Raw genomic sequence first — 15480 nt, 5'->3', positions numbered from 1 at the left:
TGACGTGTAGGATGGTAAGAAAAAAGGTGTGGTGAACCTGTGATGAAAAGGAATGTGTAATTAAGATTCATTGTGATAATGAAACCTGCAAATAGAGCTCGTCTCCTCCCTTTTTTTCTTGGCTTGGATGCTTGTGGGTCTGTGGGACTAGGATTGGATACAAGTTGCATTTAACAAAGATACTTTATATGATGTTGGTGTTTCACAATACTGGTGCAAATACAAGACTAAAGCGAAAGACAGCAAGAAGCTGCTAACAGTTTCCTTTTCTAAAAGGAAAATTATTAGCTTCTTAATTTTTGCTTTCCAGTTCTTTCAAAGACCCAAATAAATCTCATCATATGCATCTATAACAGCTCTAGTGATACAGTTTTGCTAAGGCATCAGCAAAAACCTATTTGCTTTTCCTTAAGAGGCTTCATCACTCCCTGCTCTACTGGAGGATTTTGGGGTCCAGCGCATGAATAGAGACAGCAGCAGAAGTCCTCTTAGCACAGGCAATGCAAGGTGAGCTACTCTGCCCTGTTCACAGGGAGCTCCAGCTTAGTCTGGAGCTGCTGCATAGAAACCTCTTGGAACACCCCAGATGGTTTGGTTGCCTCCTGTCTGTTTGTTCAATGGACTCATTAAATAAGACAGTGCTTGGCAGGTGTAACATGCTCTCAAACCTGAGACAACCTCCAGGGCAGTGGGCACCATTCATGGGCTGCAAGGAATGGGAACCAGCTCTGAGATTGGGACAGAGTTGTCAGCACTCCCCATAAAGTCAATAACTGGCAGCAGTTTCACTTCAGGGGCAGCGCAGCGAACACCAGCTCCTGCATGTCCCACCTGAATCGTCACATGCTGAAACACTGGGCAAGATACAACTCATCTTGAAGGGTAAAATGGAAGTGACAAAAATTTCCAATGAGCACTTGGGTTCCTACTGTTGCTGTCGGTGGCGCATACCCCATAATTAGATGACCTGAAATTTTTCCACACTCCAGAAAGCTTGCTCTGACTTTCTGAATAGTAATTGTAGGTCCCTGAGGACTTGCCTGGCTTTTTTGCTTTGCAGTCTGCGCTGCTGCAACTCACTTGAAAACTGTGCTATGCTACATTGCCTCAGCACACAAAGGAGAGCTGAAGCGCATCTGTCCATGCAAAGTACATACATAAGGCCTCCTGCTTTTGTTAGTAATATACGATCAGCAAAAGAAGTTCATACTTTCTTTCTCATAAAGGTTTGGCTGGTTTATAGATGGATGAACTTAATGAAAACCCAAGCACCTGAGCCCTTAGCTCAAATTAATATCGTAGCCTACAGCATTTTGCATTTACTGTATGAAACTTAATGACAGGAATTACTGGAGGAAGGTAGAAAAGTATAGAATTTTTTAACATAGGAGGTAGGTAATTTTCCTGGATACAAACAAAGCCTTTTTAAGCTTGATTTTTTCCTTAAGCCTTGATTCAACTCAAATTCTCTATTGCACATACACTTTTGTGGGCATGATTAATGTGATTTAGGGCAGAGACTTCTCCAAGGCACTCCACATTGGCTTACCCATGTTCCCATGGGAACCACTGACCGAATGGAAACAAAATGATGCTGCAAACTTTCCTGAGATGCAGCATCCAGATATTCAATTTCTCTCACTGCATTTCTAAAATTAATTTTACAAGTAAACCTGCAAAACAGCAAACGAAAGGGGCCAACAGGCTTCAGCCGTCCAACTGGGAGTGAGACCAAGCAGAAGCTGTTATATACATCAACCTGAGTAACCTGAGTACAAGGAGCTGTTGGGGAACAAAATGCACTTTTTATAACTCTATATAATGCTTACCAGATCAGAGGAACCCTCAAACCAGAGTTACATTTAGGTCCAAAGGCTTCCCTGTGCTACAGCAGGGAGCACTCCCAGGATGTGACAAGGCTTGGGACATGATATTTGGCTCTATAGGGCTCACCGGAGATTGCAGCACTGGCATCAGTTTTGAGGTTGGAAGCACAACCTTGCTCTCATCTCCCAGTGACAGGAAAGCATTTGGCCAGAGCAGAGCACACATTCTCCAGAGCTAGAAGCACATGTGGTCCTGCATTCCTCCAGTACAAGCCATGTCTTACAGTTGCTGCTTTCCCAGTCACACCCACATATCCCAGTCCTCTAGGTGAAGAGCTGACTCTGCAAAGCCTGCCCTCCACTTTCTTTTGAGTTATTGCTGCTGTGGAGATTGTACACCCACATTCACTCCCTCCACACAGGTTCCCATGGGTCTGCCTTTGTAGCAGAACAAGCAAAAATATTTCTATATTCAGGGATTTTTTAAAAAGTATGCCTTTGCTGAAAGATGATATGAAATCAGGAATTATATCTACAAGGTAGGTTTTAGTTAACTTTGACTATTTGGTTACTCAGTCTAGACCTATAAAATCTAGTGCTAGATTTTATGAGATCCAATTTCTAGTCTGTAAACTAATCAACCTCAGAGGACTTTAAGTTTTACTTTTGAATACTCAAACCCACAAAATGCAAAAACTGCCAGATCCTGCGCTGCTGTTCCCTACTTTAAACACAATGGAAAACCGAAAGAAGTGGAGAGGGAAAGAGGCAGGTGAGGAAAAGCAGATTAAAGTAACATGAAATGAAATCTATTCTGCAGCTCTCTGCAATGAAGGAGCCAAGCATACTCTGATTCTCACAGGAGAAATGAACCACTGGACTTCCCTGTGCAGAAACCTAAGCACCATTCATTGCTGTCACACCAAACCTGCAGTACCCGACAACAGATAATCAGGGTTTACAGACCTGGCTGGCAATTACAGTAAGGTACTGAAGAAAAAAAGAAAAAAGAAAGGAAAAAACAAGGGGGGGGGGGGGGGGAGGGGGGAGAAGATTAAAACAAGAGAGAAAGAAAAAAGTAAAAAAGAGAGAAGAAAGCTTAGTTGTTACTAAGATATTATCACCTTTTAGGATTTTGTCTGTCAACACCTTTCTGGAGATGTTAACATAACCTGTGCTGTGTAAGAACTGCCAGGAAGACAAGATTTGATCAGTCACAAAGCCTGCCAGACACACGTTAAAATTCCAAGTGAACCTGTCGAAGTATCAGGAGTGGGACTGTAAAACCTGTCACCCCACAGACATCAAGCACCACGGGTATAATTACATCTAGGCCTGATCCTGCATTCCCTCCCTATTCAAATATTTCATTGTAGCTAATTTTGGATGCAGAATGAAGCCTTTTATCTATTTAACTCCTTTCACAAAACATTCTCTTCCTCCACCTATCTAATACATTGCATCTTCTATGTTTCTTGTTAGCTTTTGCAGTAAGCTTACTGCCTGTAACACACCCAACAAGTCAGTGGTAGTAATAAAGAGTGTTATTAAATGACTGACAGCCACTGCCACAGGGAGGCAGATAGAGACAAATGAGAGGAGGACAGAGGGGCAGAGGCTGATGGACACCTCGGTACAGATCATCCTTGCGTTGCACTCAGCTTTCAAAACATGAGGTCTGTACATCCTGCTGGCCCCATACCAAAATACTCTGGATATCAAGAGCACACAGCAGCTGGCACAGCAAGCAGGGGGCTACTTGAGAAAGCTAATAGGAATCACCAAAGATGGGACTTAAATTTAAATCCCGCCCTTAATCAGGGAATGAAAGCCTAGTTGTGTGCAACTGGCAGGCATTTCCCTCAGAAAATAATTTAGTGCCAGAATTTCTCCTTTCAGGAGGGTTGCTTATCTTTTCTGCTGCATTAAAGCACAGGGCTTTATCTTTATGCCCCCATCTTCCTCCAACCTTGCCCTTCTGAGAGTTTATCTGTTTCTGTAGGGTCATTCTTTCAGGTGATGCCCAGTCAGATCTTTTTAACACAGTCCTTAGCTACAAACACTTCCTAGATTTATTACCCACATCCATCCTGACTTTACAGTCTCTTCCCTTGCTCCCACCAACCTGCAGCACGAAGCCATGTTTCTCTCCTGTCAGCTGAGCCACTCCTCTGCAGATTCCTGGCCCTTGGGGTCTCCTTCCCTAGGGACTGCAGCACTGGATTCCTCATACTCCTTTACACACCTTCCTCCTCACTCCCTTATCACTCCTCTCTCTCCCCATCAGCCTTCAGGTGTGCTGCCCTCAGTGCAGCACAGCTGTAACAACTTGCCCGGTCCTCAGCTGCCAGGTGTTTACTTTCCTCTTCTTCAAATCCCTTTTCTGAGCAGCACTTGCTTCTCCAGGACCTCACAAAACACTTGTCCTGTATCACATTTCATTTAAATTCCATAGGCCCTGGGACGGGGTATAAATCTTGCAGTTTACTGGCATCTCACAGACCTGTGCTCTCTTGTAGCTTACTAGCATAAATTTAAACACAGTTAACAGCTTTTGGAAACATAAGTCTGTGGTTGTAAAAATACTTTATAAATAAAGAACTGGGCACTAATAATTAATCAGGTGAATTATGTGATATGATTATATGAAAAATGTGAATTAACAGATGAGCTACTTACATGTTTATAAAATGGTAAATACTTTAACTTGATGTTTAGTAACTGTGAAATTGTTTTGTCAAAATCTCTCCATGCTTGCAAATAAGCAATTACTTTTAATCACCCACAATAAAGCTCATTAAGAGATTAAGTGAACATGACCAGTTAAAACACAATGGCTTCAATGAGAACAGATGACACCACCTGATGATATTTCTGATACAGGCTGCATTTCAGACAGGAGCAAGTTTTGTGTTCACATCAAAGCATGTATTTTGGACATCAATAAACATGACAAATCTGGCTGTGGGGGATGCGAAATAGGGAAGAAATCCATTTTAGCTTATACATCTACACTGAAGTTTCAGGACTGCGTTTGATTTTTTTTCCTTCCTACAAAGAGGGCAGAGAACAGACTGCTTTGCCAACTGCAGCAGTTTCATTGAATTGCAAACAGGTGATGCTTGAAAGCCTGTCACTGCGTCTCCCAGTCCGAAATGAACAAACAGCAAGTGCTGGCAGACAGGCAGGCACACACACACAGTGTCTACACCATTATTGTTTGGATTATTCAGCTACTAACTCAGAGCTGGTAGAAGTTCACAGCTATAAGAAGAGCCGCTGCGCAGGGTACTTAGCAAATAGTGCTTCTAAAAGCACTTCTTTGCTTTTCCATAGCATGAGAAGACAAAGCCTCCCCGAAACTCTTTCCATGCCACGTGTACGGCATGGCTGGGCGAGTGTCCTCAGTGCACCCTGTAACACGTAGACTTCAGCAGCGGCACCATGACATTGTCCAATAGCTGCATATAACAAAGCCTGAAACATTCTGCCTCTGGCGCTTGGTGCGGCTGCAGGCTGATAGCCTTGGGCTCAGAGCCGTGGCCTTATGGATCCAAGACAGGGTGACAAAGAGCAGAAAGACATTTCTCAACATCTTCTCTGTGGGGATGAAATAGCAGTTTAGAAATCAACTGGCAATTTCACAGAAAACAATTGATTTTCTCTTTCAGTAGCATACAGGGAAACCAGCTCTCTGTTGACCTGTGATCAAGGGAAATAAAAGATGAGAGAAGGGAAATCAAATACTTTTATTTTCTGTCAGGCTATTTCTCCATATGCAGCTCTAAACTTTCAGGTCAAATAAAGGAAAATCTCAGGCTAGCCTAAGGAAGAACATGGATGCTCCCAAGGAAAAACCCCCTTTGGAAACAGGAGGTGAGATCTGAGAACAAACCAGCAGACAAAAATCCCTTTCTTGCTAACTGCAGAGAAAGGTACCACAATTTTTCAGCTATCTGCACCATGTGGTAAATCTCTCATCACCCACTACCAAATTATTTCATGCATATTTTGTGTGGTGCTGGACAGATGCATATTAAACAAGACTGAGGCACCAAAACTTTTTGTGCCACAAGTTCATTACTGTATGGAGCAACTTCACATCTCAGGCAGGATTTGGTGAGAATCTGTGTAACACTGCTTTCAGAGAGGCCCATGCAGAAAAGCCTCTGCTTCAGCAATGTTACTCTTTCCTCTTGACCTTGAAATCTTGATCTAGAAATAAAAAAAGAAACCTTTATAAAATTACTGTCTTGCCTATGAAAGATGAATCATACTGATTTTCAATAGAGCAGCAGGTTTCCAGGGGACCCTCTTCAAGGTTATTGTTTTGAGAACCTGCAAAAAAACCCAACCCCATTCTTTTATTAAGGTTTTCTACTACTTAAAAAGGAAAGGAAGAAGGAGATGAAAATGGATAGATGAAAACTTGACTTAGCTGAGCGCAAGACTGTGCACCCAGGGAAATGTGAAGCAAATTATATAACACAATTTGAATGATATCGAACTGGTTTAAGTCTATCTTCTGTTGACAACCTCCCCTTGCAATCCCACCCCTGCCAAATCCCCAGAAGCTGGATTCATCCATAGTTTGACTTCAATATGTACAGCTTATGGCAGAAGACTTTACACACTGCAATTCAGGAAACAGCAGCAAGCAACAGAGCACAGAAGGCTCCATCTCCAGGTATACTCATTAAGTTACAGCAAATATTTCAAGCCATTTTCCACATTCACACTGGTTTCTCAGCTGATTGCCTCTTCTGGGTTCTGTTCTAGTGCTCAGAGTTACTGCCATGAAAGTGAGTATTAATCACAAGCAGTGAATTTCAGTTCATCATGGGCAGTAGCTAGGTGGAAGCTCTAATTCTGCAGATTACTGGTTGCCCACTTAAATCAGAAAGGAAGAAAATACCTTGAGTCTTCACTTTTTAAACAGAAAGGAGTCTATGGCATATCAACCATACACACAGGTGGGAACCCACACGTGATGTCCTACCGGTATGAAGGAAGTACAGAGAGAACTAGCGTATTATTAGTCCTTATGTTATCATGGATGTTGACGCTGCTAGAAATCTTTCTTGTGACGCCCAGTCCAGTGATGCGTTCACCCTCACTGCACACATGCTTCTGTAAAGCAAGGGGAGAGATGCAAGGAAGAGCACACTGCTAGAATGACAAGGGACTGAACTGGTGTGACAGTCCTCCTCATTTCACATCACACATCTTTCTGGATACTTCATGAGGTAGGTCAGCTGGCTGCATTAATTTGGAGACTATCAGTCCTAATGTACAGCCTTACTACCTGACGCTATCGCTTGCTGCAATACACAGCCCCCAGGAAAAACTGCCAGCCTTCTATCTGTTTGGCGGCCGCACACCTCAAACACAGCAGAGCTGCACTGATAGAAATTAATTCTCTTGCTGGTGTGATAAAGTTAAGGCTACATGCAACCAACTCAAATTCCTCCACCAGAAACTGCACACATTCTCCAAAACCAGTAAATACCCAAGACGAAGGTTAGCATTTTCGCATGTTTTCACAGATTTAAGAGCCATCAAGTGTGTTATATAAATAAATTATACTATGCTATGTTACACACTAAGGTGTGTAACAGCACAGGGCAATTTGCTGCAGCTGAGAGATGCTCCATAATGCAATTAATAACCACTATCTGTGCACTGAAGGGCACAGGAGCTAATTAGAAGACAGGGTGTCTAAGTAATGCTTACAGTTACAAAACCAAGGCACTCCCACACAAAATTTCAAGGAGATGTGGGAATAACATAAATCAGGAGAATGATCCCAGCCAAGTGATAGGAGTTACAGACACAGCACTAAGTGAATGCACCCCGCTGCTGTCCACACTGTGGTTATAGGACAGGAACCATCCCTCTAATCGACAGACTTTATAAAGCACTCTAGGACTGGGCCAGCAATTTCTTTAAAATAGCAATCACCTTGGCATCATGCGGGAGCCCTGTGTGCCAGAGCTCACAGTATGGGGCTGGTACCAGTGCACTTGCTGGCTCTGCACCAGGCTGCCAGGGCAAAGCCACTGGTTGGGGGTATTGGGCTCTCTGCTGCCAGGCATCACGGGGGCAGCTGGGTTATGCAATGTCAGCCTCCCTCATGGTCCACATTGTCATCCGTCTTCTTTCAGTCCTCCAAAGATTTAAGAATTTCAGCAAGGAAACAGCAATTTCTGGAAAAGCTTGGGCCACACCAGGCTCCAAAATCCACATGGAGGGTGGAGGAAGGTGAAAGTCTACATATGAACTCCTGTCATCTTTCAGCTTTTACTAGAGTAACGTTTATTAAATACTAACAGAACAAACCACATTTTTCCACATCAAGTGAAAACAGCAAAGGAAAATGTTTACTGGTCTCACATAATGACAGAGCAACGGTACTTGAAAGTATGAATTCAAGAAAAATAAACTCCTTGTTTATCATCAACGACTGCAATTATGTTGTCAAGTGACAAATGAGTGTTTTGATTTCCTCTTCCTGCTGTCTTTTTACCTCAACTAATATTGTAAGCTTGCCACTGTTTATTCATGTACTATTACCGAACCGCTGAGAGGGGTTATTAATGAAGAGTATTTATTTTTCAAAGCAGTCACGCCATGAAGCCATGGATACAGCTAAAGCTTAACACTACATGCTCCTCCAAAGCAGCGTGTTAGCGATGTTAAAGACTCCTCCAGCCCAAACAGAACAGCCTAAGGAGTGGGTAATGTGCAAAGCCAAGCTCAGGGTCTAACCCATAGCCCTTATACTCCCAAATGCCTGCAGAAAACAGACCGAATCGAAGGCACTGCTTGGTACCAATGCTTTGCCTCACTGTTACAGAAACTTCCAGACAGTCAAATTCCCAGGGTGTACGGGCACTCGTGTAGGTGTTTTTCCAGAAAACACGAGCAAAAAAAAGCGCTGCACAACCGGTTTCCTGGTAAGATGGTTATACAGTAGAGGACACAATAAATCTACTTGCACTCACAATTTTAAAAGCACTCACGCTTTTTTGCTGGATCCTCTCATGATTTTTAAGCATCACAAAGCAAAATGGTACATGCCAGAGAAAGTGCAGGCCCTTTACCAGCCCAAGGACACAGAAGAGGCTGAGGAGAGTGTGCACGACTTCCAAGCATTATACTCCCAGAAGAGAGGAATAATTTGCTCTCTCTCTGTGCTGAAGCAGCTACACAATTCACAGCAGATCTTAGCTGTTTCACAGGTTATGGCAGTGGCAGCAGAACTTGCCAACAATTACTTATTCAGACAGTAAAATGTTGGATAGGATGTTGTCCTATGGGATTCAGACTCCCGGTAACACGTTCAGCTCCTTCTTCTTTAATAATCTACAGGTAATATAGAGTAAGAGCTTCTTTTTGATGCTGTTATTGCTGCCTGGGCGTATGTTCCCCGGTGGCTCTAAACTTTTGATACTCAGGCACAGCAACAGAACACACAGGTTATCTACTTGCAACTGAGCCCTTGGTTTGCCTTTTAGAAAACTGAACACAGCCCTTAGCACATGACACTGGTGGCTAATCAGACATGAGGACTTGGTATTTGCCTAATTTTGTCTGCTTTTATTTGACTCTCAAAAGCACATCTCTCAATAAACTGCAACAACCTTCAGCCATGTTGAGGAATTAAAGAATACTCAGCTCCAGCACCTTTGATAAAATCTAAAAATACTTCAGTAAGCACCCCTTAGCCTTTCCTAAGAATAAACTCGTAGGTGGGCTTAAAGTATTTGGTATCATTACACTTTTGAACAATTTTGGCCCCTGCAATAAATTCAGCCTGCCTTTTTCCTGCACAAAGTCCCTTCATTAGGCAGAAGAGCAGAAGACAGAGAGATGGAGAGCGTGTGGAAAATTAAATACAAAACACCATAAGCCTTCCAACGCCTGATGGAAGAACAGGTCTAATAGATGTTTATGTTCCAATCTAGGTTGCGCTACTTTGAGCTCATGTCAACAGATCTTACTCACCCATCTCACCCTGCATCTGCTCTACAGAAAACACTTACATTCAGGACATCAGTCTTTACTTAAGCCATGAAAGCTCTTGTCTTTAGAATCCAAGCACTCTTGATAAACAAAGATGGAAAAGGCTTCACTTGTACATCTCAAGAAAGCTGAGACCAATAATGACCTAAATAAGCTACATCTCAAAAAACAAAACAAACACCCTCACTCCCACCCACCCCAACACACACACTAAACCCCCCCCCGACATCCCACATGCACTTCAAAAGCACAGCTGTAGAGACTACTCTGATAGCATATAGGCTTCAACAGAAATTTTAAAGCTAAAGAAATGGAAGGCAACGTTAACTACAGAATTTCCTGGATGACTACAGTCATTCCCTGGACAACGAAACTGAAAAGTAACATGATCAGATCATTGGAATTTCACTGTTTATGCCAAAAAGGGAGAAGTTCTCATACTAAAGAAACAGGAACTCAAGTAGGTTGTTGATTTTCCCCTAAAGCTGAAATGTCATTTGATACAGAGTTAATCTTAACTTACTTTTTAAACCTGTGGCTCCCTTTGAACTCACATTTGATTCTTGGTGCTTTCCAAGGCATGTACTGAAAGCAAACCCAGAATATAACAACTTACAGGTGAGGATCCCACAGTCTTGGAACCTCCGGCTGAGAAAACATGTAGGAGAAAGCATCTCTCCAAGTGACCACCTCAGTCATAGTCCTGTAGCATTACAAATTAAATTAAAAAAATAAAATAAAAAATAACAACAAAGCTTCTCAAGGTAAACATATGGGTGCCAGAATTATTCCATAAGCCAGCCCAAGAACAGCAAGCTACACACCTGTGCACACCCTGCTTTAAATATGTTCAAGGGCAAAAAAAAATGGAAATGCTGTAACTTTTAAAGTATCATGGTCAAAACCCGACACCCCACTGGGTATTTGCTACGTGTATGGGCTTTTTGCACCACACCTGCTGTGTGTGTGATGTCTGCACTTGGAGAGCCCACGTTACTGAAGGGGAAGCATGAAGATGGTGCTGTTCTCCAGCATTCTGATGCACTCATTTCAATTGCATTTTTAACTCAACTGAATCCAGCTAAGAGGATACTCTACAATGTAGATATTTACCAGTTCACATTTCTATACCACAGTCTCTAAAGATGTCTCCTGGTCTACTATAAGCCAGTAGTAGACAGTACAGCCTCTTTAAGATGGCATGTGGTTTCTTGAAGCTATTGCCAAAAAAAAAGTAAAAATATTTTCAGTAACAGACATACCATCATGACAAGGACATCACCTTTCAAACTGGATAGTATTAGTAAGGTCTTTAGAAATCTTGTATTTACTGTAGATATTTGATGTCTTGTGATGAAACTGCAAAGATGAGCAGACAGCACTGTCACAGTATTAATGGTAGGTTAGTATATGCAAATTCTTGAACTACTGCAGGGCTTGTGTGCTCAGAGGCCCTGACAGTTACGCAGCTACTTGCTTCTGCATGTGAGAGGATTTACAGTGTTCAAAAGATCAGACTTTTAAATAGTAAATCATATAAGATGAAAAATAAATGGAGCATATTGATTCCAGCTGTCATTGAAAGGTGAGGTAGAAGGTAACAAGCACTATTCATAAAGACAAATCCTTCACATTTGGCCTGTTCTCTTTATAATAGCTCTCCTGTAACAGCATACAAATCCAATACGGAGACAAGTGTAGATGTGGAGATATTTCTCCAGAGAGCATGCAAGGGATCCTTTGTGAAGTTCAGAACAAGTTGTCAATGAAGGCGACAAACAGGTGGCCACTGCAGTCTTAGTGCCGCTTTGTTACTGAACATTCCCCATCCAAACACCCCCTCACTGTACATGCTGCCAGAACTCCTCTGAAGGCAGTGGTTGGCACCATCTTCCCTCTAGAAAATTTGTTGTGTATATGCCACATTAAACTCAACAGAACACTAAAGCAAAAGGAGAGAAAGAGCTCTGGTGAAAAGAAGGAAACAAAACAAGCGCATGCTGCTACAGAGCATTTTCTTGTTTTATTTTGGATTATTCTTCATGGATCCCCCCAGATGCCAAGGCAGATTTGGAAGCTTTTTTGATTGCTCAGAGTTGGCCAGAATACTTTCTACAAAAGAAAAACAGAGTTTGGTAGCATTTAGAAAATTAAATGGAACCATCTTCAAAACAAGTTTTTCAGACATATCTAAGTTTTCACAGCCCGAGACAGACGACAGAAGATCACTGAAGACAAACTACCTGGCGTGCTTCACAAGTTGTCCCTCGGCTTCACCTGCTGCTTTAAATACAGGTTTGAAACTGACAGCGGTAAATCTTATTACCTGACCAAAATGGCAATATCTGAAGTGTTCAAGTCAGTTGGCAAGACTGCAATTCATAGGTTTATTTTTATACAACATTGCAAAGTTTGTGAAAGTAACAAAATTGTGTGTTTTTGAAGCTGTGAAGAACATTATGCATATGTGACAGATGGGTCTGTGAACTGGAAAACCTCCTCATCATACAGGTCTTCTGGTAGTTTTTCATCTCCATCAGCAAAAAACGTAGGGAATGGAGGGTTTTTATTGCAGTCTTTGTAAGTAGGCAATCTGCTATCTTTGACCTAGAAAGCAGGAGGGGGAAGGGTAGGGTTAATAAATCTCACAGAAGACATTCAGACAGTGATACGCTAGAAATTAAAGAAATCACTTTGCATGCATAACAAAAAAACCCCAACAGCATTCCATTATCACATTACACTTGTACATGTGAAGAATCCCAGGTATATCACCAGTTATTTTAACATCAACCCCAGCTACTGAATTCAACATTTTGTACCCGTCACTAAGGAGTTTTTAACAAAACAGCAAAACAAAACAAAAAAGGAGAATTTATCACTTGTATGATAGGTTTATCAGTACTGCGAGAGAATCAAAACCAAGCTACTCTCATTAACTCATTGCTCAATATTTTGAAATGTTATTAAAAGACATGTAAGTATGGCTTGTTTAAACTTTGTTTATATCCCACAGCACTTTCCCACATGACATACCAAGGTAAATTGGTATAATCACCTCTTCAACAACCAAGACATGCTTTTGCATTTATGATACAAACTAATTATGGCAACTAAGTTTGCAAAGACATGTGCATGTGCTGTATTCAGTCCTTCTGCCTACTGCAGAGCTATTCAGTGACTGCAATTAAGCATCTAAAATTCTTCATCTAGGAATCAGTACCCAAGTTTGTCAAACACGAGTTATTTCCAAGAACTGTAGTGCCACAGGGAAATTACTTTCCTTCACTGACCTCTCTACATATGGAAAGATTTAAAATCTAGCCCCCTGAAACTCCAATCTCTGAAGAAAATTAGTAGCTAGAATTATCAGCAAAAAGCAGTTTGTCTGCAGTAGATAGCTGGTATCTCTGAAGAAAAAAAGCTACAAATTCCCAAGTGATGAAATTTTATTTAAAATTAACTTCTTCATTTTTAAATTATTACATATGATCTTCCTCCTCAGCTGTAATAATCCCTTTCATCCACTATACTCAAGTGGATTAAAAAGAAAAAAAGTACAAATAGATTAGACAAAATCTTAGTATAGAGAAGACAAGCTCTTCCTCTTATTTTTATGGTGGACTTTTAAAGAACCAGAAGCTTGTTCTTACTTGGTTGGACAAAAACCTCACATAGGACAACCGTGATTTATGCCAGAAATTAAATAAAACAATTTTATGCCCACTGAAAGTTCTGTTCTGACAGCACTATATTTACCAGATTCGTATATGCGGTTACTTGAGCCTTTCCCAAAGCCTAGGATGATTCTGGCAGATGAAATGCACAATAAATCTGACTTACTTCAGCTTCTGAAGAACTGTTTTGGTTCTAGTTTTTTGTTGGTTTGTTTGGTTTTGGTTTTTTTTTCCCTGAGGAAGTTCCAACAGTTTTCTAAGTGCAGGCTGGATAAACAAAAGAAAACTTTTTTTCTAAGAATTGAGGGGTGAAGGGCTCAACATGTTGCACTGGTTAGGATGGCTACAGCTTTTCAAGCTGACCATTCCTCTCCTGTCAGACACTTCCCTATGAAAAGTGTTCTCTATTCACTTGTAAACTGCCATGTGTAGCTACCAAAGCACCTGTACTCCTGGCAGACAGCAATTTACATTGTGTACCTACATGGAATAGACTAGGCTGAGGTCCACATCTAAAGACCTCTACTGCAACAGTTCCACCAGCAGTGGGTTCAGAGGAAACACAGATAGCTTCAACAGTACCATCTGAACTGCTGAAGCTGAGAAGTCATCCTCCCCTTCCATTACACTGCCACTGTTTCTTTTACCATATGAAAACAGGTTTTAATTAACTTCACCAGTTACCTATTATTTCCCTTGCCCCTTTCTCTTTTACTCCCTAATCCTATTACACATCACAAGCCTGCTTCATCAACAGTAAAAACCCCCATGGTCTCTACACGAGTTACCATAATATTAGGAAGATTAGAATAAATTATTTATTTCTGGTAACTTATTCCTTTCATATGTATCTTATTAAAATGTTTTGTTATTCTGGATTATTCTCACCATGAAATAATATTTGCTGTTACATATAGGCAGTTTTGAACATCTAGAAAATGAAAGGAATTTAAATGGCCATGTCGTCCCCCACCCCCCCATCTTTTCTTACAACAACTTACCAACAGGATTTATGAGTTGCCCTTAACTGAAGGCAAACCCAACAGTCTAATCTTAGTCCTGCATTAGTTTATCTAAATAAATGCAAAATTTCTGTGCCACCTTAACATTGTATTTTACATATTAATGTCAGGTGGCATTTTGCAGATAGTGCCTCTTGTGTGATAAGGAGAAATCTTGAAGTACTTTTAAGATTCTTACGAAACATTTCCAACAGACCATTGTTGCTCTCAGAGGAGTACAATACTATTTCATTTCGCCCCTTCCAAAATCTTCAGATGCTTGACAGATCCCAGCAGCACAAGCCACATCTGATATTAAAATGATTTCCTTCTGATATGCTTTCTCTTGACTGGCATAACTGAAACAGTTCTTTTGACTGATGAAAATTACTGCTGCTCTTCCATTTTCTTCCACATTCATGGCTTTCAAACACAATTTAAGTTCTACTCCTGAAGCACCATCTTAGAGCATCCCTAACAAACTGAATGACCATACTCTTTCTCCATTCTAAGCTTCAAAAGTTAAGACAGATACTATTATTATTCCTCTCAAAGGGAAGAACTCAATTTCATTTTACATCTGAAAGTACTGATCAGCAACTTAAAAAAATTACTGAATGATTTCCTTTACATTTACGAAGGCAGCACCACACCCAAAGGCTTCCTGTATGTACTACCTCAGATTCCTGCACAATAATTTCAGGGTATTATAAAGGGTTAAATGGTAGCAGCAGCAGTTACACTTGTCTGTATAAGCACATACACAGACAAGAAGTACATGCGACCCAGCACAGCTCTTCCTGCTCTCCCAATAACCTTCTGAGAACATCCCTAATAAAAGAGTAAGTTTTAATGCCGTGTTAGAAAACCCAGTGAATTTAGCTCTCATCAACAGCAGGAATCGGGCTGAAAGCCCAACTTGTTATTACAATCCATAAAAGCATTCACTGC

The 15480-nt window shown here is 41.2% G+C and overlaps 1 protein-coding gene across 1 annotated transcript in view; it reads right to left on the bottom strand.

The window, feature by feature from the left end:
• Positions 1 to 11849: 11849 nt before the first annotated feature.
• MRPL3 (mitochondrial ribosomal protein L3) overlaps positions 11850 to 15480 on the bottom strand; it is a 31334-nt gene continuing 27703 nt past the window's right edge. Inside the window, exon 10 of the mRNA XM_080385990.1 lies at positions 11850 to 12458. Within this exon, the coding sequence (XP_080242116.1) occupies positions 12309 to 12458 (150 nt within the window). The 3' untranslated portion in view covers positions 11850 to 12308. The remainder of the gene's footprint in view (positions 12459 to 15480) is intronic.

The sequence above is a fragment of the Falco punctatus genome, assembly GCF_963210335.1.
Source record: "Falco punctatus genome assembly, chromosome: 4".
NCBI lineage: Eukaryota > Metazoa > Chordata > Aves > Falconiformes > Falconidae > Falco > Falco punctatus.
The sequence above is the reverse complement of the archived record's forward strand: the minus strand, read 5'-3'. Positions and strand labels throughout refer to the sequence as shown.